This window comes from Dromaius novaehollandiae, chromosome 3 (assembly GCF_036370855.1).
Source record: "Dromaius novaehollandiae isolate bDroNov1 chromosome 3, bDroNov1.hap1, whole genome shotgun sequence".
NCBI lineage: Eukaryota > Metazoa > Chordata > Aves > Casuariiformes > Dromaiidae > Dromaius > Dromaius novaehollandiae.
The window spans coordinates 129,331,085-129,356,928 of NC_088100.1; the positions used below are offsets into that span (position 1 = coordinate 129,331,085).

Here is a 25,844-nt window from a genome sequence, read left to right on the forward strand (position 1 = left end):
AACCCCAAACCCAAGCCCAGCCAACTCTGGACTTCTGCAAGTTGGCCAAGGCGACCCTGTGCCACCTCCCAGCGTGCTGGCTGTGACCCAGCGATGTGGTACTCCAACAAGCTGAAGGAGATGGCTGTCTCCACTTTTTTTTTTTTTCTTGAGCTCTCAAGGCAGCCCAGCACTGCCCAGTAGAGACCAAATGGCGGGGGAGGAGATGATGTGCCTCACACCCGCCTTCTCCAGCCACCTGCCCCAATGCCAAGGTGGCTGCTGGGTCCCCGAGGGGAACCAGCCCGTGGCCCCATCCATGGGGAATACCCCAACAGTAGAGTTACCATAGTTTTTCGCTTCTTCGAAACATCATTAGGATTGAAAAATGAATCTCTTGCTTGCACGTTTTGCATAAATACATGGTAAGTTATCAATTGATGTTCAAATAGCTTAATTGAGTTTGAGGGGGGAAAGGTCATTTAATTGGTCTATTGAAATGTTAACAGAAACAGATATGGCGTGGAATAGACTTTAATGGCTGCAGTGTGGCACTGATGTCTGCATTCACTTGCAAAATTGTTAATTAGGGCACTCTGGTAGTTCATTTGCTTTTGCATTGATGTGCTTAGTCCAACGAGAGAAATCGGTTTTGTATATGGTATTTATATGGGGTAGCAGAGACTTCACATACACGCTCAGTAATAAGGAAAATAAATTGTAAATCAGACTTGTTTTATGAATTGTGCCAGTGCCTTCACTAGCATGTGTCCCATTATGCAAGTCATCTTCTAGTAGGTGGTGTATTTTCATATGTGATTAAGCTTGATGCTTAAATATACCTGGTTTCACTTTTTAAGTCTTGGTAGTAGTGGACTTGAGAAATGCTACAGTATGATTTTAAAAAGTTATGTATACAAATCGTTTTAAACTGTACGAAAACAAAAGAGGGAGTTCTTTTGCAAAAGAAGGCGTTAGATAAATGTTCACTGAGCCCCTGAAGAAGATGCTAGGTCCTTAAATGTGTACCAGAATACATTAAGCCACAATTCCTGGCCCACGGTCATCAGTGGCAGTGAAATTACAAAACCTGTTCTTAGTATATGCTCGAAGTCCCTCGTGCCCCTCTTGCAGAACATAAACCTTTAAGGTACGGGTGTTTTGTGTGTGGGAATGGAGAAACGGTGCTGACTGTCCACCAGCAGCTTTTGCGGGTTGTAATTGCGGGGATTAATGCTGGTGCTGTTTCGTCACAGAATCGCTGGGTGCAAAGCTCTATATCTGAAAGGGCTGCGAGAAGGCTGCATTGGGTATGGTACAGAATAGCACATTATACTCCAGCTACTCTTTATAAACCAGCAGTAAGAAAAAACAAGGGGAAAACCACTAGCTGTGAATCCTCCCTTTTGCAACAGGGATTCTGTCGTCCTCCTGCAAGGGGAGCAGAGCAGGAAAGAAGACGATACTTTGGGACAAATCAGATGCTGATCTCAGTGGCACCTAAACAAAACATTTTTTTTTTTTGCCCATTATAGATCTTGCATCACCCCAGCAATGTAACACGGGTTGTGCCCGGGCAGCGCTGTCCATAAGGGCGCGTAGGGATTTTGCGCGGCGCTCACGATGGAGCGTTCCCTTTCAACGGAGGCGTTCCTGCAGCGGGAGCGGACGCGGGCTCCGTTCGCTGGCCTGTGCTTGTGAAAGCACTTGTGTGAAGATCACAAATCTGCGCGCTGCAGCTATCTAGTTGTGCAAGTTTAATCAGCGGCCCAGGACGCGGCTTTGTGACTGTATGCAAATGTATTTACATAGCAATGGGCCTTGGGGTCTTTAAAGAAGGCAACAAAGTTGAAGACTGAGGCCAACAAATAAATGAAAGTTTCTCTAAATCCATTGGATAATAGAGGCAGTGTTAAGGCTAACCACAGTGTTGAACTAAACAGAGGGATTACTCCTGGGTTTTGCATCAGTTGTTTTCTGCCGGGTGGCCTCACTTGTCAAAAAAAAAAGAAAAAAAAGAAAAAAAAAAGTTTAACGGGAGAACATTCACATGGCACATTGAGAAAAGAAGTATGCTTAATTCCATCAAAGCTCAGAAATCAGTCATTAATTTATTCTAACCTCCAATTGTTGGTCATTTGTGAAACATCTGGCCTTTAAGTCATAGGAACCTAAACATAAGTACAATGTGAGCGCTTCTGAAGATGTAAGTTGGCTCTCGGGGGGTGCTGCGGTAGCAGGCGTGTGTGAGTCCGTGTGCGTCTGTACGTGCGTGTTACATAAGTTTCAACTGCCACTTAATTTCGGGGAACTTTGGAACATATTAAAATGAATCCTTCAGTTAATTTACTCTCGAAATTAGATTATTGTTCATTTGCATCTTGGAAAAGTTCTGCCATTAAAAAGAGTCTCTGTCTTCATGGTGAGTTAACAGTTAGATATTTAGCAATCTTGCAGCTTGCTAGTCAGAAATAGTTTCTAATGAAGTTGAAATTTGAGATAGAAAATGTATAAAAGCTTTCAGGAAAGACATACCCTATTTTCCATATGGCTAAGTAAATGTTATGATATTTGTTTTAAAGCTGGACTTAGACACTCCTGACTGCCCTCTAATTTGATATGGCTGGTCCAGACGATTCCTACTGACGAAACTTTCCTGGCGGAATGCAGTGAAGGAGATAAATGATTTTGCCGCTATAAGCACATTGCAAAGTATAGAAAATAGCTCGGTCGTCGTTGCTGTAGTGCATATAACAGTCTCCGGGTTATTTGGAGCTAAGTGTTTAAAAGCAGATTGGAAATCGTGGGGGAACCTTGAAGCTGGCAAAAGCCTACGTTTTGTTGATCTTAAAATAATGACTGCTATTTAATTCCGAGGGCTGGGCTTTGGGTTGGCCTGGGGAGGGTATATGGGTCTTCATAAACAGCTCAAACATTGCAACCCCCCCCCGGCCTTGATGAAATCCTCTGTGTTTCATGAGGGCGTAGAACGAATTTAGGAATTAAATGTGACAGACCAATGTGGGTCTGTCAATCCGCGCTGTCAGGGTAATGCAGGTATTTCAGCAGTGTCTGTCCCGAGGAACTTCCCCGCTTGTCCCGGTGTTTTTAAAGCCCAGCGCCCTCCCTTTGGCCTCGCCATTTGTTTCCTTGGCAAGAAGAGGCTTGCTGCAGCTCTAGTGCTGTTTTGACAGATTTAAGGATGCTATCCAAGCACATAACAACGCAAAACAGTTTTGAAGGTTTTGTAGAAAGTGGATCTTTCTCTTAATATTTGTTTATCCTTTCTTTATCGCTAAGTAAACAAATCTTTAATCTGCACTCCATTGAAAAATTCACTGTATCAGTCCCTAGACCATTGCAGCTCCTTTCAAACCAGGTTTTATTCTGCCGTACAAAAGGATATCTGCAATTATTGCGGTTTGACACCGATTATACTAAAAAAATACAGTGAGTGAATTACGGGTGACTTAATGTATTTTGGATTTTTCTTATTTACTTGCCACTTCTGTGCCATGGCCAGCATTTTGCAACGTGAATTGGGAGCGTTTGCGAATGTGCAGGCGCTCCGCTGTTGTATTCTGCGTGCCCGTGCGTACGTGCATGCATGTGTACAATACACGCAAGAGCCCTGCGTAAAAATCAGAACGTGGAGCCACGTGTGGAAGTCATGTTTCAGCTGTGTTGGAGCCGTCGTTTCGGAAGCACTGATGTCCAAAGTACTGGTAGGATAGTCGAGATGAGAGGAAAAAATCTCTTTAAACAGCTTGTGAAATGTAATGTTTGAAATGGGGCTTTGCGAACGCGCAGATTATGGCTTGCGTGGTGACTCCTTCCCGCTTCCCGGGAAATGAGCTGTTGGCATTCTTTTGGGTCATCATCTGAGATAGGAGGGCAACCACAAGGATTTAGCAGATAAATTCATCCAAAAAGACCTTTATCCATTTCATTGCAACTTGGAAACGTTCATGTCGAATAGCAGCATTAATGTAGCCCTTTTAGCCCTTCAAAGTGAGCCTTGTGTTAAAAAAAAAAAAAAAAAAAAATCAAATGACCGGAGTAATAACTTCTTTAGGTCTGCTAAGAGGTAATTCATTATTTACATAATTCTGGAGCATAAACCAATCTTTCCTTCAAGAGTCTCTGCAATAGAATTGGGATCTTAGGCAGTGACAGAGTCTCTTTTGAATTCTAATCGACTGGATCTGTCTCAAATTCATTTCTAGTTTATTGTAAACAGTGGAATTTAAATTAATTTCTTCTTATCTTGTCTTTTGAAGGAAACTAGCAACATGTTTAAAAGGTTTTATTTTTCAATACAGCTCGGAGTTTATTTTATTGGGGGGGGGTTGTTCTTTTTTTTTTAACTTTGTAACGCAGGTGTCCGGCAGGATGGGTTTTGACAGCCAGGCAACGCTTATGCATTAGGGTAGGTTATTATTAAATAAATAGGGGGGGGGGAAAAAAACTTTTTGACTTGAACTCGAATGATACTATATAGGCTGAATGTGCAGGAAAGGTTCCCACAATGCACTGTGAAACCTAGGCTAACAAACACCCTGCTGCGTTGAAAACCCCCAAAAAAGACAAAAGCACAATGCGATAGAAAGCTTACCACCGGTAGCTTTCAAAACGACAAACTAGGCAAACTATACATCTCCACCACTCCAATTTTGTCAGAATGCTAATGAGCTTGCTCTGATCTTTACTCGGCTTCCCGTGTTTTCTACATCTTCAAGGACCACATGGCGCTAGCAAAATAAAGACAACTAAATGAGAATTTCGAATGCTTTTTGTGTTCGGACCTGGTGCCTTTCAGTTGACGCACTCGTTGAATATTCTCAACTTAAAAGCGTACAACAGGGGGCTGGGTATGAACTTTTTAGCAGGGGGAAATTTGTACAAAAGTAAATTAGTGTGATGAGGAAAATATGAGAAAAATTTCTGATTAATTTCCACTCTATAATATCAATGACACCTCCAGCCCCTCTCGTACTCTTCTAACAAGAGATGCTGATAAAAGATGAATGATTCTGTGTTGTTCGCGGTGAATGTTTAGTGGTTTTTTAATAGCAGCATTCTACATAAAAGGCACCAGGAAGTACTCTGCATTAGCAGTTGAGATCACTAGTTAATAGGATGATGTCTTTTAGCTTTTGTCACGAGATTATTAGAAAGGATGGGTTTCTGTTCTCATCCTGGCATACTTTGGAGTGCTTGTTGAGTGCAAGTGCTAAAATACAGGTTTCTCCGTATTGTTTCGCATGCAAAGTAAAAGCCCTTTTAATGCAACACCTTTTACTTTTTTTTTCTTCTTTTACCAGGTGATTTTGTCATTGATCTCTTATCTGCCCCCTTTAGCTGTATTAATTACTTGGAGTGTTCTGCTTCTCAATGGGCGCTAGCTGATGTGGACGGGCATAGACTCGCTATCAAAAATAAATCCCTCATGCGCCCTGCGCCTTCACAAACTTGATTATCAAGCTGCATTTACCAGTCCGCATTATTCTGTCTTGATTGCTTCTTAGCCGTGTCTCTCGGTCCGTAATACAGATTTGTGCCTGGGGAGGGAGGGCTAAGGCAGGAGGAGGTGTCGCACTCTCTTAAACAAGTTCTGTCTTTGAAATAAAATTGAGGTCTCGAAAGTAAATGCAGCTTTGTAGTCAGCGGTGTTAGTGGTTGGGGAGAAAAATTATGAATGTTCAGTTTTGCTTGAGAGATGGGATTCGTTTAAAAGCTGTTTTTGTGGCTGCCCTGGCAGTCAGCAGGAAAGGATATGTTTGTGTATTAGCCTTTGTGAGTGCCTTTGGTCCGTTTGTTTACTTCTGCCTTCAAAATATGCTTCTTTGCACTAACTGTTGTTCTTATTCAAACTCAGCCGTGCAAACGGGCCAGCCCTGCCTTCTCAGCTCCTTCGGAGGAGCGTAGCTGTGGCTCCTTGCTCGGGGGCTCAGCAGCAGACTGTATGAACGTATTTGTGCGTATACATAAGGAGAACGTTGCGGCTAGACAGAGAAACAAACACAGTCTTTTCGTATTTTCTTATCTTCCCTAAATCAGAAAGAGCAAATTAATGACGATGTAGTTTTCATAGCCGTTTGCCAGGTTTGCGTTCCATGTACGTTGCTGTTTGGCTTAGCTCAACGTAAATAGTCTTTGGCTTAGCTCAGTGTAAATAGTCTCAGGTGAACCGAGAACTGGCCAAACCATGCCAAGGTGAGGAGCTGTACAGCCATGCTGCGGAAGGCAAGGATGCACCCACGCAACCACAGCCACAAAAAGGACGGTAAAAGGTATGAGTGGCCGTTCTGGGAAGGTGGACAATTAGAAAATATTGCTGAAAACCACTATTTTTACCTTTTTGCTTTTAGCATAAAAAGCCAGCAAAAGCGTGAGAAAGTATTTCAAAAAACTCTGAACATGTGACTGGTGTGTACATGACACTGGTTTGGGTCGTTGCCAGTGCCAGTTTATGAGCGTTTCCTATTATAAATGTCTAGCGATTAGGAGGCCAGAAGGATACTACTAATAGCAAATTGTGTGGGACAGAAGAAAAGGTTTTGACATTTAAAAACAAGAAGTCGATGAGTGATTTCTGCTGTAACCTGATAACATTTCACAAAACTATGCATCAGTAGATGCTACTTTTTTGAAACTGAGCAATATTAGCAAGGGCTTCATGAGATGCTTCTCTCTCATGGGTTTAGGACTCCGAGGGTTAAGATCATGTGAGTTTTGGCAACCACCAAAACTCTCTGTGTGAATGAAGTGTGACCATGTTACGGTCTGGGTCTGGTTTACAATATGGTAACTGGGCTTACGTGTCTCATGTAAGTGTGCCTTGGCTGACTTAATCACACCGAAGCCCACAGAGCTCTGTTGAAATGCCTGCTACAATTGTAGACAAGCTGCACAAAGCCATTTGGTAAAACTCGTTATTGCAAGTGAATTGGCACGCTAGTAAGCTGGTTTGCTGAAATGAGTTGTAAGGGTCCAGATCTGTCCCTTTTGTACATTAATTTCTGCACGAGTACTACTTTTGTAGTCAACAGAGTTACGCATTTTTGAACAGTTGAGAACCTCTTGAGTTCTTGAGGCACGTCAGCCTTTCTCCTGTTTCTCATCTGTCGTGGTGGCTCCACAGGGTCTCTTACTGGTAACATTCCTCTCTGGTCTCTAACTCCCCTTATTAGTGGTTCTTGTGAGGCAATCTTGGCTCGCTTTTGGTAAAGGAAGATGATCCAGCCACGCCTTTCTACATTTCTACAGCTGAAGAGCTCCCACTGAGCAAGTACACCATGCCAACCCCCAGAGTACACGGTTCTGATGCTCTTCAGTCTAAATGTGTACATTTGTAGGCAGAAGTTCCCAGGAGGAGACTTTTTCAAGACCAGAAGCAGGCAACATGCATGTTGAACCTCCCCAGAATTGCCATTGGCTGCCTAAGGACTGAAAGATAAGTAGGCCTCCTCTCCATGCACTTTGCTGGCTATAGACTCATCACTGTTTTAAAAGAACCTGTCAACAAAGTGCTTGAAGCCAGTTTGGAGAAGTGAATCCTAACCCAATGTTGTCCACGTAGCAGGAGGCCACTCTGGGAGAGCCCTAGGCACTATGAGTAGATTTGCAAGCCTTCCAAAAGTCTTGCAAGACCCAACAGACACTTGCTTCTTTTAATTGATTTCCATCTTTCTTTGTGGTATTGCATTATAAATGGTCTTTCATGTGGTAGGCACAGTGTTTGGCTTCCTGCCTGGGAGTCAGCTTTCTCTGCAACCAGTGCCTGATTATAAAGAGAAAGGCGCTTTGGGTAGCCCGGGACTCCCTGCCTGAGATGCCGTTGCAGTCTATAGAAAGCCTTGTTATTTTTTCTTGGTTTTCTCCTTCATACCACCAAAAACACTTTTGCTGTCAGCACTGGAAACTGGGGGGCCCCAGGACCCCTGAACCTAACCGAACTTGCCCAGTTAACCCTGGGAAGCTTTTGATGCCAGAAGCACAAACCTGTCAACTACCAGTGAGAGTAGGCATCTTCATCAACACCAGTACCAGGTGACGTTCAGTGCCGGCCATCGTCTCACTTCAGGCAGTTGTCTGTGTTAAATTCAGCCCCGTCCATTGAAGAAGTCATTTCTCACTGTCCACCATCCCTTCCCAGCCCCAGGATAAGATGTTCTGAAGGAAAGAAGATGATATCTGGTAAAAATGAGATAATATACCCCCCTACCAGAGCACAACCCAATGACTTTAAGGTGTACTTTCCCCTCACTTCAGCATCTTAGTCAGCCTTCGCTTGCCATACAAGCAAGCAAGCATGAGCTGGTCTAAGGAGCAGTCAGGAGCAGTAGAAAAATTACTGTCACTTGTAAGAAAGCATCTACTTTTCAACCTGCAAGCCACATGGTTGACCTCCCAGATGCTCTCCTGCCCTTGGTGAGTTTCCAAGCATGAACTATTGTTCTTTCTGTAGTTTCAGAGACTCGAGTGTATCAGTTAAAGGCACATGTTTCCTGTGCTGCTAGCAAAGGTCTGGTGCACTCATTCTTCAAGCCCATGTGTCTTCTGAAATTGTGCTACACCGGAAAATTTGGGAACTAGCAATTCCAGCAGGTGATCAAGGACAGGTGCTGGTTCTAGCAATGCCAGCCTTGCTCAGTGCTAGGAGATTCCTGCAGATGCTATCCAAAAGGTGGGATATTTATTATTTTCTAGTGGTCACTGTGGTGACTTGTAGTGTAAAACAGCAGAACATTTACTCAAAGAAAATCATCACTCTTTCAGGCGGTTTGTCTTTCATAAAAGCTTCAGTCCTGTGATAATTCCAGGTTGCCAAGCCTGCAGCCCACAAGTGTTTGTCTTCCTGCAAGCCGGTCCCGGTCCAGGTGGAATAAATCCTAAGATGCTCTGAGATGTGGTCAGAGCCCTGAAATTCTGTTTACACAGCTCTCCAAATTTTAAATAGGCTGTCTGGTTTATGATGTTTCAGAAACCAAAGAAATTACAAGTTTCCTGCTTGATAATAAGCTAAATTCATATGTTCTTGTGATAAAGGGATTCACTTGGCTGCGACTCCATTTCATTAGGGTTACAGTGCTTTTGGGGGGCTGAAGTAGTCAAACAGTGCCCCTCAATGCAACTCTGCGTGGCAGATTCTTGGCAGTCGTTGCCTACCTTTATGAGACTTTATTGTGTGGACATCAATGTCTCCTACAGAACCGCTCTCAGACACTGCGTTATTGGCCATGAATTTGCCTGTCTAATGATCTTTAAGCATTTTCCCATCACTCCAGGATAGGAAAATTGTGCTAGGGCTTCATCTTAGAGCTAGCTCTTCTGCAATGTCATCTAAACAAGAATCCCAACCAGTTTATCTGTTGTTGACTGTTCTTATTCATTTTCAGTGATTTTTGGTAATTAAGGAGGTCCTTGTTCAGTGAAAAGAGAAAGTGTTCTGGAAGAAAGCTGGTTATGGTAATTCTGGAGGAGGAGCATGAAGTTCAAGGTGAAGCTGCCTATGTATTCGTAACTACTGCAGTTTCTCTTTTGACACTTGGACCGTTGTAGAGTTATTCTAGGCCAAACTCTGAGATTTTCAGCCAAAGTCTTTGGTTGTCCTCTGATAGTGAGTATACTGGTTTCTGAAAGTTTAGTTTAGTTTAGTTCCTCTCTACTCCTACCCTCACGGGACCTGCTTTAGTAAGAGCGACTGAGGTTCCAGGTGGGATTCAGCTCAGCCGGCCCTGGGTGTTGGAAAGTTAACTGCGTAGCCCTGGGGCAAAATGGACCCCCCCAGAGGGAGATTCCTCCCAGCCATCCAAAATAACAACTTGGTGAGAAATGCCTTCCTGCAGGCGAGCAATGGAGCTGAGGGGACCAGCTGAGGTAGATCCCTCAGGTTAGGTCTGATGAATCCCATCCTGCCTGTCCGACGTAGGCTTTTGTGGCTGGCTCACCCATACTGCTAGACTCATTACTGCAAATTCCCTTGATAGTGCTTCCTTTCCAGTAGTGCATGTTGATACCCTTTTGTAATCAGCAAGTGGATTCATAGCAGTTAAAGCTGCTAAGACTTTCAGGAGTAACTCCTGCGCAGCAGCTTGTATTGTGAGATGCCTGGAAAGCGGTGGATTTTTCAGAAAATCGGTCTCCTTTAGGATGCCTCGGTTTCACCTAGAAACCAGTGGACCTCAGATCACTAGCTGTTTAAAAATCTTCACTGTAACTTTCAGCTGAATTGGATGCCTTTTGAGGTGGAACTGGTGTCCTATTCTTTATGAAGAATATCTGTCGTGAACCTAGGCCTTTCTAGTACATATTTGTTAAATTCAGTAACTTGCCTTAAAAATTGTAGCTCATTTGGGCATTAACTGTTCACACTGTGCGAGATCAGAAGACTGTTAAAAGCAGTGGAAAGTCTGCCACTGATTTCAAAGGGTTCAAGACCCTCGATTATGCTTTCTCTGCAACGTGAGGTTGGTCAGCTAAGACATACGGTGTTGTTTCTCTTCCTTTCCCATGTTTCTTGTTCATAAAGTTGTAATTGCTGTAGTGGCCCGATGGTCTCAACCACAATACTGTCTTGTGGAGGGACAGGGACAGGTTGAACCCAAGCAGGTGAAAGAAATTCTGCATATGGTAACCTGACCCCAGGGAACGATTCATTTAACCTCTAAAAATTAAAGGTTAGCTTATGTCCCGAAGCAGGAGGATCCGATTCTTGCCTCTTGGTTTTTTTGTTTGTTTGTTTTCGTATTTACTGTTACCGCTTGGCCTTCCCATGCATCCTTTCCACCCGGTTGTAATTCTCGCTGAGCTCTTAGTTGCAATGTTGCCTCGCGGCAAGGAGTTCTCCTGGTGCGCACTGAGGCTTTGAGGGAAGATACTTCTTTTTCTTGGTTTTAAACACACCACCTTCCATGCCATTGAATTTCTCCTGGTCCTTGCGAGACGAGACGAAACACCTCCAAAACCGCTCTTCATTTGGCATCCACCTTCTCCTGCGGGTGGGCAACCCAGTCGCTCCCAATCCAGAACCCCCTAAAAACTCATCGCCCCGACTGGATGCCTGCGACTTCTTTCGGCGGGCAAATAAACACGGCGGCGTACGTTTTCAAAGGACTTTCCAGGGAAATCGGTGGAATTTGCTGGCATTTGTCTGGCTACTGGTGGCCAGCGAGCGCCTGTCGAGCAACAAAGAGCGCCGTCCTCCGGAAGAGGGGCAGAGTGGAGTTGGCCCGTTTTTGCCATTATTCGCCCCGCTCTAGTTCACATGCGCTGGCATTCTCCCGCTGGCCTCTTCACCCAAGTGTGTTGAGTGAAGAAAGTTTCTTCTATTCTGTTTTAAAACTGTGGGTAAACAGCAGCAAATGGGTGAAGAATGGGCTCGGCCTTAAGTAGGTTGTTTTTCGTGTCGTTCTGGGGAGGTAAATGGGGCGACGCGGAGTTGTCTGTGTTTCCCCCTGACACCGTGGCACGCAGGATACGCAGTGCAAATAAAATCTAAAAACAACCGCTGCCTAAGAGGGCACAGAGTGGTCTCTGCGAACCTGTTATTTCTTGCCAGACCGAAAGGGCTGGGTTTGGATGCTGATAGAAAGCTTTTATTATCTATCGTCTTTAGGGTGTAAGTCATTTTTGCACAACGGCTAAATACATTTACATGTAAGGATTTTTTTTTTTAATATTTAATCTATTGGCTTATCTTGACAGATTTACGACAGTATAAAGTGTAGAGAAGTTACTGTGTTCATCCATTTACACTGTAAACTAATCTTGTCCCTGCATGTTGCTGCTTTTTCTTCCTTTTAAGTGGTATTCACAGTGTTTTGTAGCACTTTGTTTTCTTAGCAATGTACCGTTTTACTATGTTAATCCGTATTTGATTTATCTAATGACTAGCTGCCCAAAGAGCTTAAAAATAATGGATCTAATGGCACATATATGTACTGATAGCTGGCTGATCATAGGAGGTGGGTTTGGGAGTATTTTTAGCAGGAAAGAAAGAAAAAAAAAGAAATGGCTCTTTCAAATGGATTCCGAAGAGCCAGTTGTCAAAATACTCCTTATTTAAATATTTAACAAATAATTAGCTTACAGTTTAAACAAAAATCCATTTGTAAATCCCGTCGAATGTGAAGGGAAAGATATTTAAAAAAAGGCTGCCCGGGAGCCGTGCGGCAGTAAAACAAGCCAGTCGCTGGTATTGTTCCCAGAACCGGGCAACACACAACCAGGCTTGTAATTCTTGAGCATCGGAGATGAAAATTGGCTCAAGTCGTTATTGAATAATCAGCAGGAAGATAATATTTGAATACATGTGATTAACCGCAGGAGGAAAGGATGGGGGGGGGGTTTGGCTGTCGTTAAAAGCCTGGCTTGTTGGGACACAATCACCAAACTTCGTGCTGCCCGAGCCACTCCAGCGCGGTACCAAAGCGGCCGGGAGGGTTAGGGGCGGCCGGGGGGGACGTAGCGCCTTGGGGCTGCGCCCGGCTCCGGCTGGGATCGCTCCTGGCCGGCGAGGAGGGTGCTGGCCCGTGTCGAGTGAGGAGGAGGATAGAGCCCGCGTCCTTCGGCACTCGAGCCGCACAATGGCATTCGGACGTGGCCCGGAGACCTGACGTGAGAGAATTCCCCCGGATTCCTAGAGGAGGAATAAAACACGACCGGGTCCCTTTAAAAAAAAAAAAAAAGAAAAGAAAAAAGAGAAAAAAAGAAAAGAAATTAGAGAAACCTTGCCAGAAATTCTCGCCGGCGAGTATCTAGTAATGAAGTGTGGCATTAAAGGGCTGTATTGTCTTTTTCCGTGCGGACGGGCGTACTCGCCGTTTCCTCTTAGTTTCTGGCTTTGCATTTTTCGAACCTCTTGCTCCGCATTCGCATGCATGTGATGTTTGCCGCTCTGGCCAGCCTCACGTGAAGACTGTTTTCAGAAGTCACTATTGAGCTCTGCGGCAGAAAGGTATAGCCATAATTACGTGTTCACGCGAATAAATATGCGCTGCTAGATAGTTAACCAGGTGAGGTTAAACAAGATGAGATGAATCCTGGGCTTTTTAGAAAACCGACAGTCTTCATTTTAAGCTACAATGTAAAGTGCTTTATCCTGAGATTAGGTATTGTGGCAGAAGCTAAAACTGCCTTTTTCCCCTAACCGTGCCAGAATACAACCTCCTTTTCTTTCTGCGCTAACAAGACTGCTTTACCACCACAGCCCACTCTAAGTAATTAAATCAATCCTTTGTACTTACCGTATTCTCCTCTAGTGACGGTACTAGATCTGATTATATGCTTCATGCATATTCAAAGTACGGCACTGACAGCTCTTTAATGAGCTCTTACTTAATCAGTACGAACAATGTTCATCTTGTTCTTTTTTTCCTCATACATTAGAGCTAGGAACAGTTGGGGAAAAAATGAAACATCCAGCATTCATTTGAAAAATATATTGTACTTTGAAAAGTGTCTAAGCTGGGGAAGTTGCATTCTGCCCTTTAAAAGTCTGATGGACAAATTGGATTACTAGTATTGGATTAAATAACAAATGGTTAGAGGAGAAATGAGAAAAGCTCGCTGTGATCACAGGCTTTAATATTTTTTGTTACTTATAAAGCTGAAGGGGTCTTTAACCAGTTATTAAAGTCAGGATTAATTTGTAATGGTCCAACTTACTAGCTTTAAAAGGGTTTTGTTGTTGTTGTTGTTGTTGTTGTTTTAATCTAAAACAATAGTGTAATGCCTGTATTCCAGAAAGAAACTTAAGTTTAAGATCTGTGGGCTATTTATAGATTTTCATCATCTTGTACTGGCTCAGATAAGGGCTTTGCATGCGTGCTATCGATTTGTTCTCAAACATGTGTTTCACTTCATTTAAATAATCTGTATAGTTTTCTTTCTTTTTTTAGAGAACAACACAGATATTTTCCCAATTTTCACTTTCAAACATTCGTAGCAAGTAAATTAAGCCCTTGTTTTACACTTGGAAAATGGAAACAGAACCACAGCAGCAGAACGGCTTTACTGAGTGAAAATGTGAAACTGAGTTGAAGAAAAGCTATTTTTATATTTTTATTTAGAAGTTGCCAATGTGAGTTTAGCTTGCAGCCTTGCTGCTGTAATAACACTCCGTTTTTCTTTGTCGGAAGTGTTTTGCGTGCATCCTTCCACCAAAGAAAAAAAAATGAAGTAAATTAGCTAATGGCACTGTGTGCTCTGAAAAGTGCTATTTAAAAATTACATGTATGGCAGTTCCTCTTTTTTTTTTTTTTTGCTTGCCTGAGAAGAGTCTGTTTCGGCTATATGCGCAAGAATTTAAAAGCTCGTGGTCAACAAATAAAATATCACAATCTACTGCTATTAATATTGCACACATGTGTCATTTCACTGATCAAAAAGGCCTTCACCAGGGCACAATTGGCCTTTTTCCAAACTGCAAGCTTTTTCTCAGCTTTTTCTTTTTACTCTTTCTTCTTTTGTTGCTGCCCAGGGATTTGTGCCTATCGCAGCCGATATCACATGACCGGTGTCAGGGCATCACATGGTCCAAAGTGAATACAAAAACAGCTACCCGAAAAGATTAAAAATTCTGTAAAACAATAAAGACTTTGTTAACTCGCTGTAAAACAACCTATTCTATGTATATTCCATATGCTTCAGTGTCAGCATAAAAATATTAGGATATGCACCTGTTAAGTGCAGAATAGGCAAGCTTTGCCTCCACCTTTGTTCAGTATATGTTGCAACTAACTTTATTTTACTTGGAGGAGGAATGCATTAATAGAAAGGGGTATCTTATGTTTGTGCTCGTCCCGTCACAAAATTAAAGTTCAGCTCCTTAGTTGCACAGATGAGCGCGACTCCTCTGAAGCGTTTCTGTGTCCCATCACTGTGCATTTTTAAGGCTTACAAAATCAAACGCACTCAGAGCTTGCATTTACACTGACATCTTCTATCCAGAGATCCCAGACCACCTCACCAACAAGAAATTTAGTGTCATAAGTTGATCAAAATGTTAGTCTAGCCACGCATGTCTAGCTGCGAGGACTTTTTTTTTCACCTGCACTGTGGCAATCTCATGCATCACAGAATGAACTGGGATTTTGCACGGGTCAAAAAGCAATCCTTCCCATCTCCTCCTTCCCCCCAAAAAAGAAAAACTTGGTACCTTGCAGGGAAAGGTTGCTCGCCTCGGTAATACCGAGCATCATCTGCTGCTCAGCGCGGACCCCAGTACAGCGATTCCCTTGATCTGTAACTTAAGAGCAAACTCTGCCTGCAGTACCCCTCCGGGGCAGCTGCGTAGGCCAGGAGCATCTCAGGGGGATAACGGGGTTTGAAGGGGTGTCTCGCGTGAAAAGTAGGAGCACGCCGAATGGCTCGCGGGCAAAACGAGAGCGGGCCGAACAGTGTGACGGCTTCGCTGCACTTGGGTCCCTCGCGCAAACTGCCTCGCTCCTCTCGAAGCTCCTTTGCCCTCCCTCGCCTGGATGCATCGAGCCCCTGGGCCGCAGCGGGGAAAAGCGAACCGAGGCGGCCGCTGCCCTTCCCGCGCGCGCAGCAGGTCCGAGCGGGTGAGGACGGGGCTCCCGGCGCCCCGGGCTTGCGTGCTGCCGCCGGCCTGCGTGCGAACGCGTGGCAGGCGCCTGTGTGCCGGCGTTTCAAACGCAGACGTCCGGAAGCTGGAAACGTGGAGCAAAGCAGCATCTTTTTTTGGTGTCTTTCCAGCTTCGGATGTTGGAAGTTGCTTCTCCGCAACGTGCCATCCTGTGGTCTGAGTTAATAATATGGCTTCCCCGAGTGCCTGGCACCTTGCATCAGAGGTTTCCATTGCATCAGAGGTTTCCAAACACTTTACAAACATCAAAGAATTAGCTTTTAGCACCCCTGCAGGACAGGTACAGATGATCACCCCCATATCACACCCAAGATGCTTAAATGCGGAGCGCTGCCCACGGGCTCCCAGCGGATCAGTGTCACAGCTGGGAGAGCTGCTCGGGGTTCCTGGCTCCTGCTCCCCTGCCACCTTCCCGCTTCGTTGTAACCCTGTAAAACGTGTGAGGTTTGTCGTGCCAGGAGGAACATGGGGACTTCGCTCCTCGGCTCGACCTCAGCGGTGGGAGAGGCAGGTCGCTCGGAGCGGAGGAGCCATGCCCGCGGCACGGGCAGGAGGCTCGGCAGCCCCCGGGGGCTCTTTGCTCTTTCCCCCCCGTGGCCCAGGGTGCCGGGACGGTACCGCGGCGTCTCCGGAATCGCGGGGGGGCTGCGGGAGTCCTCCCGGCAGAGCATCCTGCCCGGAGGCGAGCGCTGGCCGAGGCACTGCAGGTGCCAACAGCAGCGGGCTGCAGGACGGGATATTTTTGTCATATAATATTTTTACCAGTTGAGAATCTGCCTTGTACCTCTCAATGATATGAGAAACTGATACACCAAAAACCGGACTGAAATGTGTTGTTCCGCTTGGGAAATGTCATGCAAGTAATGAAGCATGTTCTGTTGCAGGGAGGAACACAGAGGAGGAAGAAGCTATGATGCAGGAGTGGTTCATGCTGGTTAATAAGAAAAATGCCTTAATAAGACGAATGAACCAACTTTCTCTCCTGTAAGTATGGATGGCTACGTGCATTTGCCAAAGGCTGACTTACGGGGGTGCCCAGAATATAGATGCAAAACTTCTCTCTCCCCATTAGACTTCAACACGTTCCCTCAGAGATGAGCAGTGCTGAGCAACCGAGTCACTTCTTTCTCTCGTATTTCAGACTTGAAAATGGAAAGGGAGCAATGACACAAGATTAGCGAGAGCTGTGAAAAAAATATGAAATCCTAAGTACAGTCATATTTTCACAGGCCAAGCAGTGGAATAAAATTACGTTGCAGCAATGCGCACATAGCTCTGAACTGTGCTCCCGGTGCACCGTGCAAAGACAATTCAGAGAGAAAAGCAAACTTAAGCCGGCAGCTGCTTTAGAGTAACACGAAGTCGCTCGTTCAGCAGCGCCGCGTTGCTGGAAGGGTATCGGAGAGGCGGTAGCCGCGTGATGCTCCCGCGGGCACGGCAAAGCGAGGCAGGGGCGGGAAGGACAAGCAAAGCGTTCCTGCCCGGCGCGGAGCCGCGCGGCAGCTGGGGCACTGCCGGCAGCGCTGCTTTCCTGGTTTCCCCCGGGTCAGGGTTGTTTTCCTTTCGGGATGCTGCCTAGCGTGGATGTCGGCAGACGGCCCGTCTCCCGCCGAGGCACGGCGGTGCCTTTGCGATTTGCCTGCTGTGTCTGAACTCGATCGAAGACTCGGCCTCCAAATACGAAGCTTTCTAATCCCGTGTCTAATTTTCCTTATTCGTTAGGTCAGGATGTATGCCGGATAACAGCGCCAGTGTTATATTATCTCGGTGACTGGTCGCATGCTGGAATTTGCTCATTAGATGTGGGGGAGCGTTTTAAACCTGGGACGCTGCACGGCAGCTGCTCCGAGGCTGCGTATTGAGTTATCGCGTCCTGCCGTAGCGTTAAACTGCCGGAATTAAAGCCGACAGTGTAGAAACGGAAAAGGCCCTGTTACGCAGTACGCCACCGGAGCCAGGTTTTAAGTTTGTGTATCATTTGTTTGGAGTAGCTTAAAGTGAAAGAGAAAAGTCGGTTATGAGCCCTGAAATCAATGCACGTTAAAGGTTCTTTTAAGTGTTTAATGATTTAGTAATTAACATATTGATGAACTTTTGCCACTTGCCTAGGGAAAAGGAACATGACCTAGAAAGGCGCTACGAGCTGCTGAACCGGGAGTTAAGAGCAATGCTCGCTATCGAAGGTAAGAGCGATGCTTGGCACCGAGGGAGCGCGAGGGCCGGCTACCAGAGGTAACCGCCGCCGTCGCTTAGCGGGGAGGCTGCGCGGGCGGGCGTTCGCATCACTCCGCGCGCGAGCATGCGACAAGTGCTCGCTGCCCACGCTTCACTTTTGCTCAAAAAAGACGAGGCCAAAAAAAAAAAAAAGAGTCCAAGGTGGGACGGCGAAATGCAGTCTCGCTGGAATCGGCATCAAACAAAGTGAGGAGGAAGTAAAGGGTATTTGTGCAGGGCTCCTTCCTTGTGTCGCAGTAACGCGGCCGGGACTTGCCTGCAGCATCGCGCTGCTCTCGCTGTCGCAGACGGGCGAAGGGGTGACCCACGTAGGGGAGGCTCCTTCCTTTGGCGTTTTGGATATGTTTTACAACCCTGTCTCACTGGGGGGGGGAACCTCATCGGTCTTTGTGGTAAAACACTGTGTGTGCCAAGGAAATATTTCATCACGAGCAACATGGGGATTAGTGCAATCCTTTGCACCTATTTTCTCCATTCTCTGCACCTCTCCGGAGTTTAGTCACCTTACCTGAATGCAGACTCAGGGGCAGATTGACACCCGGGATAAGTGAAACAATTGCATGCTTTCCATGGGGCTTTCAAATGAATTGTACAATAATCCCAGGGATGATTCATAATAAAAAATAAACATCCAGATAGCTTAAACCACTGCTTGCATTATTTTCTTATTTAAATATCTTAAGTGTTTTATAATGCTGCACTGCTTATACCTCTCAGTCACAAATGCTGTCTTATAGTTCAAAGATGTTTGCTTAAAAGTTAATCCTTTGGGCTCTGTAAAATGGACCTTTTGTCTAATCAATGCAAATTGATTTTGCTATTCTATATTGACCCCTTAACCCTTTGACTGTCCATGGTAATTTCTTTCTTCACCTGATAAGGTACCTGATCCATAATAAATCAATTCTAATTAGTTTGGAGACTTCACTGGCAGCATAAGTTTGCAGGAAAAAAAAAAAAAAGCAGCAGGTTTCAGGTAGCGTTTTCGTATCTATCCATCTGTGGCTATATTTTTGCATAAGGCTACATTCACCATGTTCTTGGATAAACTTGAGTCATAAATATATACATTACTTTCTGCAAGAGGCAAGACAGATTAATGGGGAATCATATGAATAAAATATTTTAAAAAGAAAATGTTGTGAAGCTAAAGAAGAGTTAGAGATGCTGGGTTTAAATCCTAAATTTAAATGCTTAGTTGCCTCTTATATGTTTTACTGTCTTGGAACATCATAGCAGCACCCTTTGAATGTCTAGCAGAGTATGCCATTCACGCATTCATTTGAATAAAAACCTGTCCTTTTAATTTTTTTTCCTCTTTTTTGTAAGTTCAGAGAGAGATGCCAAAACCCAGAAAGGTCTTTTTTCCTGCTGCTTTTTTTTTTTTTTTTGGTGCTGCTAGCAATACGGTAGACAGGAGTTTAGGGAGAAAACATAGCTGCAATTCGGTTTCATTTTTGGTTTATACAACAAAGTCTGCGTTCAGCACTTTAAACCCCCCCAAGGTCATTCTGCCGTTGGAAGTTTTAGCAGCCGTCCGCCTGCGCCTCGAGCCGAACCGAAGGAGCCGAAGTGCCGGCGTCCGCGTGCGTGGCCTCTAGCCGTGCGTGTCGGCGCGGCGCTGCGTCTCGCGGGCGACGTACGCTCGAATGCAAAATGCACTTTTTGGGGAAGCACTGGCCAGAAGAGGCCCCTTGCAGCGAGGTTTCCCCGCGGAGGCAGGGCCTGCCCGGCCAGCGCAGCGCTCTGCCCTCCGAGGCCCTTGAGCCGATCGCTGAGGAGCGGTTGGGCTCCGCGAGCGGGTGGAAGAGACGGCTCGCGCTTGTGCCTGCGCCTCTTCCAAACCTCAGATGTATGGGCGCGAAAAAGATAATAATAATAAAAAAAAAACCCAACAGGACGGGACTGGTTGGGCGCTTTGTTTGTTTGTCTAAAGGGAAGGATCGTGAGGCAGAGCGCACCAAGCCGAACTGGAACGCAAAAAGAAAAAAGCCTTTGAGAGGTGATAATTACTGTTTTGGTAAATTGCTCCAACTCTTCCACGCGTGACTGTGCTGTTTAAAAATCTATCAACCCATTTACTTAGCTAGTTGATGACAGGCAAAAAGAAGGGGAAAAAAAAAAAGGCCGTGTGGAAGGCAGCGGCCTGCTGATCGCAGATAAAGGCGGTTGCTGGCGGCGGGGCCAGCGGAGCAGCGCGTGGGCCGGGCCGAGGCGCTGACCGCTGCGATGGGCAGCGACGGGGACGCGGGTCCCCTCCGCCGGCCGCCGAGACGGACGCGGAGGCAGCTGAATAGCCCTTTGCAGTGCCGAAGCGCTGCCTGCAGAACGCATGAATGAGCAGCGGTGGTAAAAAAAGAAAAAAAGAAAAAAAGAAATATCCCCCCCCTCATTTCACTGCCGAGGTGAGAAGGAGCGAGCCGAGCGCTGGCCCCTCGGAGCTGCGGCGCGCTCCCGTCTGCGCGCGGCACGCCGAGCAGGGCCTGGGTGCTTGCGTAAGAGGCCAAAGAAAATATAGGTTACTGGGTTTGTTTTAACATGCGCAAATGGAAAGGCATTTTGTCTGTCTGTTTGGAAGCCGTCTGTCTCACGTAAACAAGATCGTGCGTCTCAGAGCTGGATTTCCGCCCCGCTCGGAGCCGAGTGGCAGGATGCCTGACTTCAGCCACCTTCCCTCGCGCCCTTATTTTTTTTCCCCCTTATTCGAGATTTAATGCCTCCTTAGAAAAGATAAGTTCATTTTTGCACACCTTGGGGTAGCGTGTTCATTTTCTGCCCAAGAAATGGATCTGCTTTCGGATGTGGTACATCTTGATTCATTCTTGGCTTATAGTTTGAAGTGGGTGCTCTTCTAAAAGGATTTATGCATAGGTTCACTATTTTTGTAGTTATGGTTTATATGATAAGCTTTTTATATTTAAAATCAATATGTAATCCTGTGGAGGAGCTTATCCTCTAAAACCCCATTTGTAAATCTATTTTAGCTTTGTTACACCGCGCAGCCACAGTCCTCCACAGATTGATTAGGTGCAGCGGCAGAATCCTATCAAATGGCCTGCTCTGATGATGATGCAAACTCTTTCAGGATTGCTAGTTGACTGGAACTAAAGATAAGGCTCGACTGCAATCCCCCAATGTGCTCTTTACAAAACTAGTGTTAATTTTCATCAAAGTGCCGGGCTTATTTATTACAGCGGCGAGGTGGAAGGCTTTGCCGCGAGAACTTTAGGCCGTTCCTATTAAAGCGCTGCTGTTGGAGCAGCCTGCCCTGTTTTCTCCCAGTAATTATCAGTTTAAGCAAGGGGGGGGGGGGGGGGGGGGGAACAATGCGAAGTCAATGAAGATGAATAATTGAAAACGTTTCTACCTTAACGGGAATTTAGCAAACTCTGTAATTTTAAACGGCGCGTCACGAGTGGTGGCGCGGGGGCTCTACCTTTCAACACTTTTAGCTCATATACAGCCTCGGAGCTTAATCCTATTTTTGTCCAGAGTGTAGCTTTTATAACAGTATTATTCTGAAATCTTCAAATTAATCACGGCCGATATTGTAGCTTCCCAGAGCTGTAGTCAGCGTCGGTAACTGTATGTGACAGGTGATGTAGGTAATCCTAGCTTAAAAGGCACAACAGGTAGGAATCGAACTTAAACGCAGTTGCTTTTAAAATATAGGGATGGTTGGGTCCTTCCTGAAAGTGCTGCCTGGTCCTATTTTGTTGGATAAAACAAACTCTCAGTGTAATGACATAGAAAATATTATTCAAACGCTGTTGTTACCTCTTTTAACAAATTGCTGCCTGATGGTATTTATTTCGGGGGGGGGGGGGAGAAGGGGAGATGTTATTCCCTTTCTCTGAGAAAGAAAGTAAAAGTACAAATGAGTATTTCTGCTAAGAAGTTTTTTCCGTGGCATATTCCAAACCGTAGTATAAGCGATTGCAGCAAACGAAAATCCCCAGTTTAGTTGCAAGTGCATTAAGTCCTAATACGAGGTTATTTTACCCCACTACGAGACGGGGCATCAAAACTCGTGTCTCTTAGAAAGGAGCTTAATGGAGGAAAAATAGTACTACAGGACTGAGCGAGACCTGTAGTGAAATATTTTGCCTAGCGTTTGCTGAAATTGCCACTGAAACGAGAGAACTACGGAGTGGAGGGGGAAAAAAAAGAAAAGAAAAAGGCTTTAAAAATACGAGTTTTCCCACTCGGTGAAAACGGTCAAAATCGCAAACTCTGCGGTCGAGTGTGCGCGGTGGCGGTGGCCGTCGGGTCCCTTTCGGCTGGGGCTCTGCGTGCCGAATATCGGCACAGTTTTTAGCAGAAGCGGAGAAAAGTTGCCCAAAAGTTGGGCCGGGGAGCAAACGGCCGGGAAAAAAAAATCTCCGCTTTGCATCTCTGCCGGTTTCTGCTCGGATCGCTGCTGTTGCCGTTTGCGAGCCGGTTTGGTCGCACTGAGACTGCCCCGCGCGTGTCACTGCTTTGTTTTTATGTGCAAAATCGTCGGGTTTGGGGGAGCTGCTGCTCTGACTGTCGGAGGTGCAACGCGGTGTGTTTTTAAGCGGGTCGAACCGAAGGATCCTTTCCCCACATGAGCGAAAAGGCAGCGCAGAGAGAAAGACCGCGCTGGAAACTAGCGCTGAAATACGGCCGGTGCCCGGTCAAAGCAGCTCCGTCGCGAGCGAAACGGCCGAGATTAGCGGGGATTTGGGGGGATAGACTCCGTTTGGATGCGGATACACCTGGAAAAAAACAAAACCATCTCCGTAGCGGTGGCGGGGGGGACGCAGCCCGCTTCGCAGGTCGGTCCCGGGGAGCGGTGCCGCGCTCCCCGCCCGGACGCCACGGCGAGGGGCGCCCACGCGTGGCGGGGTGTCCCGGGCGCCGACCCCCGCGCACGGCGCGGCGGCGAGCGAAACCGGCGGCGCATCGCTGCCTCCTCGCTCGCTGCTCCAGCCCTTCTTGCCTGACGCTGCATCTAATTTTTAATTTGTAAATACAAGGCTGGCTTCCCGCGAGCAGCGCTCGCTTTCAGACGGCTTCCGAGCGGTTCGCTGTCCGGAATAAATTTGGCTTTGCAGGGGGGTCAGGGGGATTTGAACCGCCGCATTCTTGCGGGGCCTGTGAAGATCCGCATGGCAACCGCGGCCGCGCATTGCTGGCGTTATCTGAATAAGCACCGGCCGTGGGAGGCTCGGCGCCGCGGCCCGGGGCGCTGCGGGCAGCGGGCAGGGATCCGCGGGGGCTGCGCGCCCGCTGCCCGCGCCCGGGGGAAGCCGCACCGCCGGCGTCGGCGGCTCCGAGGGGCTTTTTTTTTTTGCTTTTCTTTCTTTTTTTTTTTTTCCCCCCCCGAGCCGGTGTCCTCTTTCCCTCCCGCTCCTCATTTGTTCTGCTATCTCCCTCATCATCTCCTTCGCCTGCTTTTCATTGTTTACCTTCTTAATGAGGGAGGCGGGGAAGGCTGCCGCTTGACTGACAGCGACAAGCCCTCCCGGGCTGGCGGCCGGGCTGCGGGGCGGCCCCGGGGGAGCCGCGCCGGGTCCCGCCGGGTCCCGACCCGCCGGGGGGCACCGGGCCGCGCCGAGCCAACGCGCCCGCGGTGCGGGGAGCGAGTGCGTTTGGGCTGGGGGGGGGGAGCGGCAATGCGCCCGTCGCTGCCCCTGCAGCTGCCGTGAAGCGTGCGGTGCCCGGGGTGCGCGACTTGCAGGCGCTCGGCGCAAGCGAGCACCGAGCGGGCGCTTTGCAGGCAGATGGGAGTTTTCTCCCCGGGAAAGCGGGGGAAACTCTGCAAAAATCCCCCCCCCCGGCGCGTAGCCCCGGTCGGTCAGTGGTGCCCGTCTGCGGAGCGCGGCCGTGTGTTGCGGGCGGGGGGGGGGGGGATAATGCTGCTGAGCCCCCGAGGTCGATGCTCGGCTCTCGCAAAGCGGGCGAGGCGGGAGGAGAGGCGGCCGCAGGACCCGCCGGGGCCGGGGCCGGGGCTGGAGCTGGAGCTGCGCGGGGCCGGGGCCGGGGCCGGGGCCGGGGCCGGGGCCGGGGCCGCGGGGGGAGCGCAGCGGGGCGCTTTCTCACGGCTGCCGTCGTTCCCGCAGACTGGCAGAAGACGGAGGCGCAGAAGAGGCGAGAGCAGCTCTTGCTGGACGAGCTCGTTCTCCTCGTGAACAAGCGGGACGCGCTGGTCCGGGACCTGGACGCGCAGGAGAAGCAGTGAGTGGGCGCGGGGGGGGCCCGGTCCCGGTCCCGGTCCCGGTCCCGGCCGCGGCCGCCGAGCAGCTCCGGCCCCGCGCGGAAACTTCGGGCCGAGTCCGCGGGCGGCCGCAGGGAGCGCGGGGGGGTGGCCGCGGCCGCGGAGCCGAGCGCGCAGCCCCTCACCGCGCCTCGCCGCCTCTTTTGCAGGGCCGAGGAAGAGGACGAGCATTTGGAGAGGACCCTGGAGCAAAACAAAGGCAAGATGGCCAAGAAGGAGGAGAAGTGCGTCCTGCAGTGAGCGGCCTTCCCGCGGCAGCGGCGAAATTGCGGCGCGGCTCTTCCCTACGGTTTTAAAAATGTTGTCGTGAGACTGGAAGGAGAGAAAAAAAAAAAGGTGTTTTGAAAAAAAATTTTAAACTTTTTTTCCCATTTTCTTAGGCCAGATGTAGGCTGCGCCGGGCCCCGCTCGGGTGTTTTTCGGTGTCCCTGCGGCTCAGCTCTCCCGCTGCCGGCGGGGACGGGGTCCCGGCCGCGTTTGGGAGAAGCGGGAGAAAAATAAGTCCGTGCTGGTTCCTTTAGCTGGAGGAGGGCTGAGTTTTGAAATAAATACGTTTTTGTCGTAATAGGATTAGAGAGGGGGGAATAGGGGGGAAAAAAAATCATTGGGAATGGTTTCATCTAGTCCTGCCATATGTAACACTTAATAAGCTACCTACATTTTATAGTTAGGTCAGACCCGACCCAGTCGTTATTAAAGTGTGCTGTATCCACCAGTGTTTTATTTCGGCGGCAGCTGGACGCAGCCCGGGGAGCCGCTGCCGACGGGGCGCGCTCGGGGCCGCGGTCGCGGTCGCCCCGGCCGGGCCGCGCCGTCTTTCCGCGTTATTTATTGCCGCCGGCCCGGGGGCCCCTCGGCCCCCAGCCCCGAGCCTATTTATTCCGCCCCGCTCGGGTCCGTGTCGTCTTCTTCGTGCCCCCCCCCCCCCCCCCCACGCGTGTCCCGCTCTCGCCTCGTCCCTTTCGTGGAGCTCTTCTCTGTTTATTTATTACGATACCGAGTCATATATGGAATTTTCAATAAAAGCCGGATCTTTCTTACCGTAACTGCCGCTTTCCTCTTTACCTGGCCGCGGGCGGGGGGCGGCGAGAGGGCTGGGGGGGCCGCGGCCGTGCGACGGCAACGAAACCGACGCCGGGGAAAGTTTTTCGTTTGCTTTTAATGAAAGCGACGCGGCGGGAGAAGCGGGGGAAACTTCGCCGCCGGGGCCGAGCCGCCCGCTGCAGCGGGGCCGGGGCCGGGGGGAGCCGCCAACCTGCCCCAGAGGCGCCCGGGGGGGCGGGCGCCCCCCCCCCCCCGCCGCCGCCCCCAGCGGAGCCCCGGCGCGTTTCGGCCCGCGGGAACTTGGCGGCAGGATGCGCGGGGCTGGGCCTGGGCTGGGGAAAAGGAAAGAAAAAGAAAAAAAACAAAAAGTCGGGGGCGGGCGCGGCGGGGGGGGCGAGGGCTGCGCGGCCGCGGAGACCGGGAGGGGGGCTCCCCCCCCCCGGCCCTTACCTGGGCTCCGCGCGGCGCGGGGGGGCGCGGGGGGGCGGCCGCAGCCCCGGGGAGCCGAGCCGGGGCGGGGAAAGGGGGGGGGGCGGCCCGGGCTGGCAACTGCGCGGGCGGGACGGGGGGCCAAGCGGGGGAGGGGGCTGCCCCCCAGCCCTTCCTCCTCCTCCTCCTCCTCCTCCTCCTCCTCCTCCGCTGGGTGAATGGGCCGCGGCGCCTTTGTTGCGCGGAGAAGCGCCGCTGCCGCTGCCTTTCGCGGGCGAGCGGAGGAGCCGGTAACCGGCCCTG

At 48.6% G+C, this 25,844-nt stretch overlaps 1 protein-coding gene and 1 long non-coding RNA gene across 12 annotated transcripts in view; one reads left to right on the forward strand and one right to left on the reverse strand.

Moving 5' to 3' along the window:
• EHBP1 (EH domain binding protein 1) overlaps nt 1-25,114 on the forward strand; it is a 217,383-nt gene extending 192,269 nt beyond the window's left edge. For all 11 annotated transcript variants that reach the window (XM_064510114.1, XM_064510116.1, XM_064510115.1 and 8 more), the window contains 4 exons: nt 16,477-16,576; nt 17,702-17,775; nt 23,914-24,028; nt 24,218-25,114. In XM_064510114.1, the coding sequence (XP_064366184.1) occupies nt 16,477-16,576; nt 17,702-17,775; nt 23,914-24,028; nt 24,218-24,308 (380 nt within the window). In that variant the 3' untranslated portion in view covers nt 24,309-25,114. The remainder of the gene's footprint in view (nt 1-16,476; nt 16,577-17,701; nt 17,776-23,913; nt 24,029-24,217) is intronic.
• On the reverse strand, nt 21,645-23,954 carry LOC135327977 (uncharacterized). Its single transcript, XR_010388678.1, has 2 exons — nt 23,894-23,954; nt 21,645-22,566 (listed from the first exon to the last, which is right to left on the reverse strand). It is a non-coding gene; the product is annotated as an uncharacterized LOC135327977 (long non-coding RNA).
• Nucleotides 25,115-25,844: the final 730 nt, after the last annotated feature.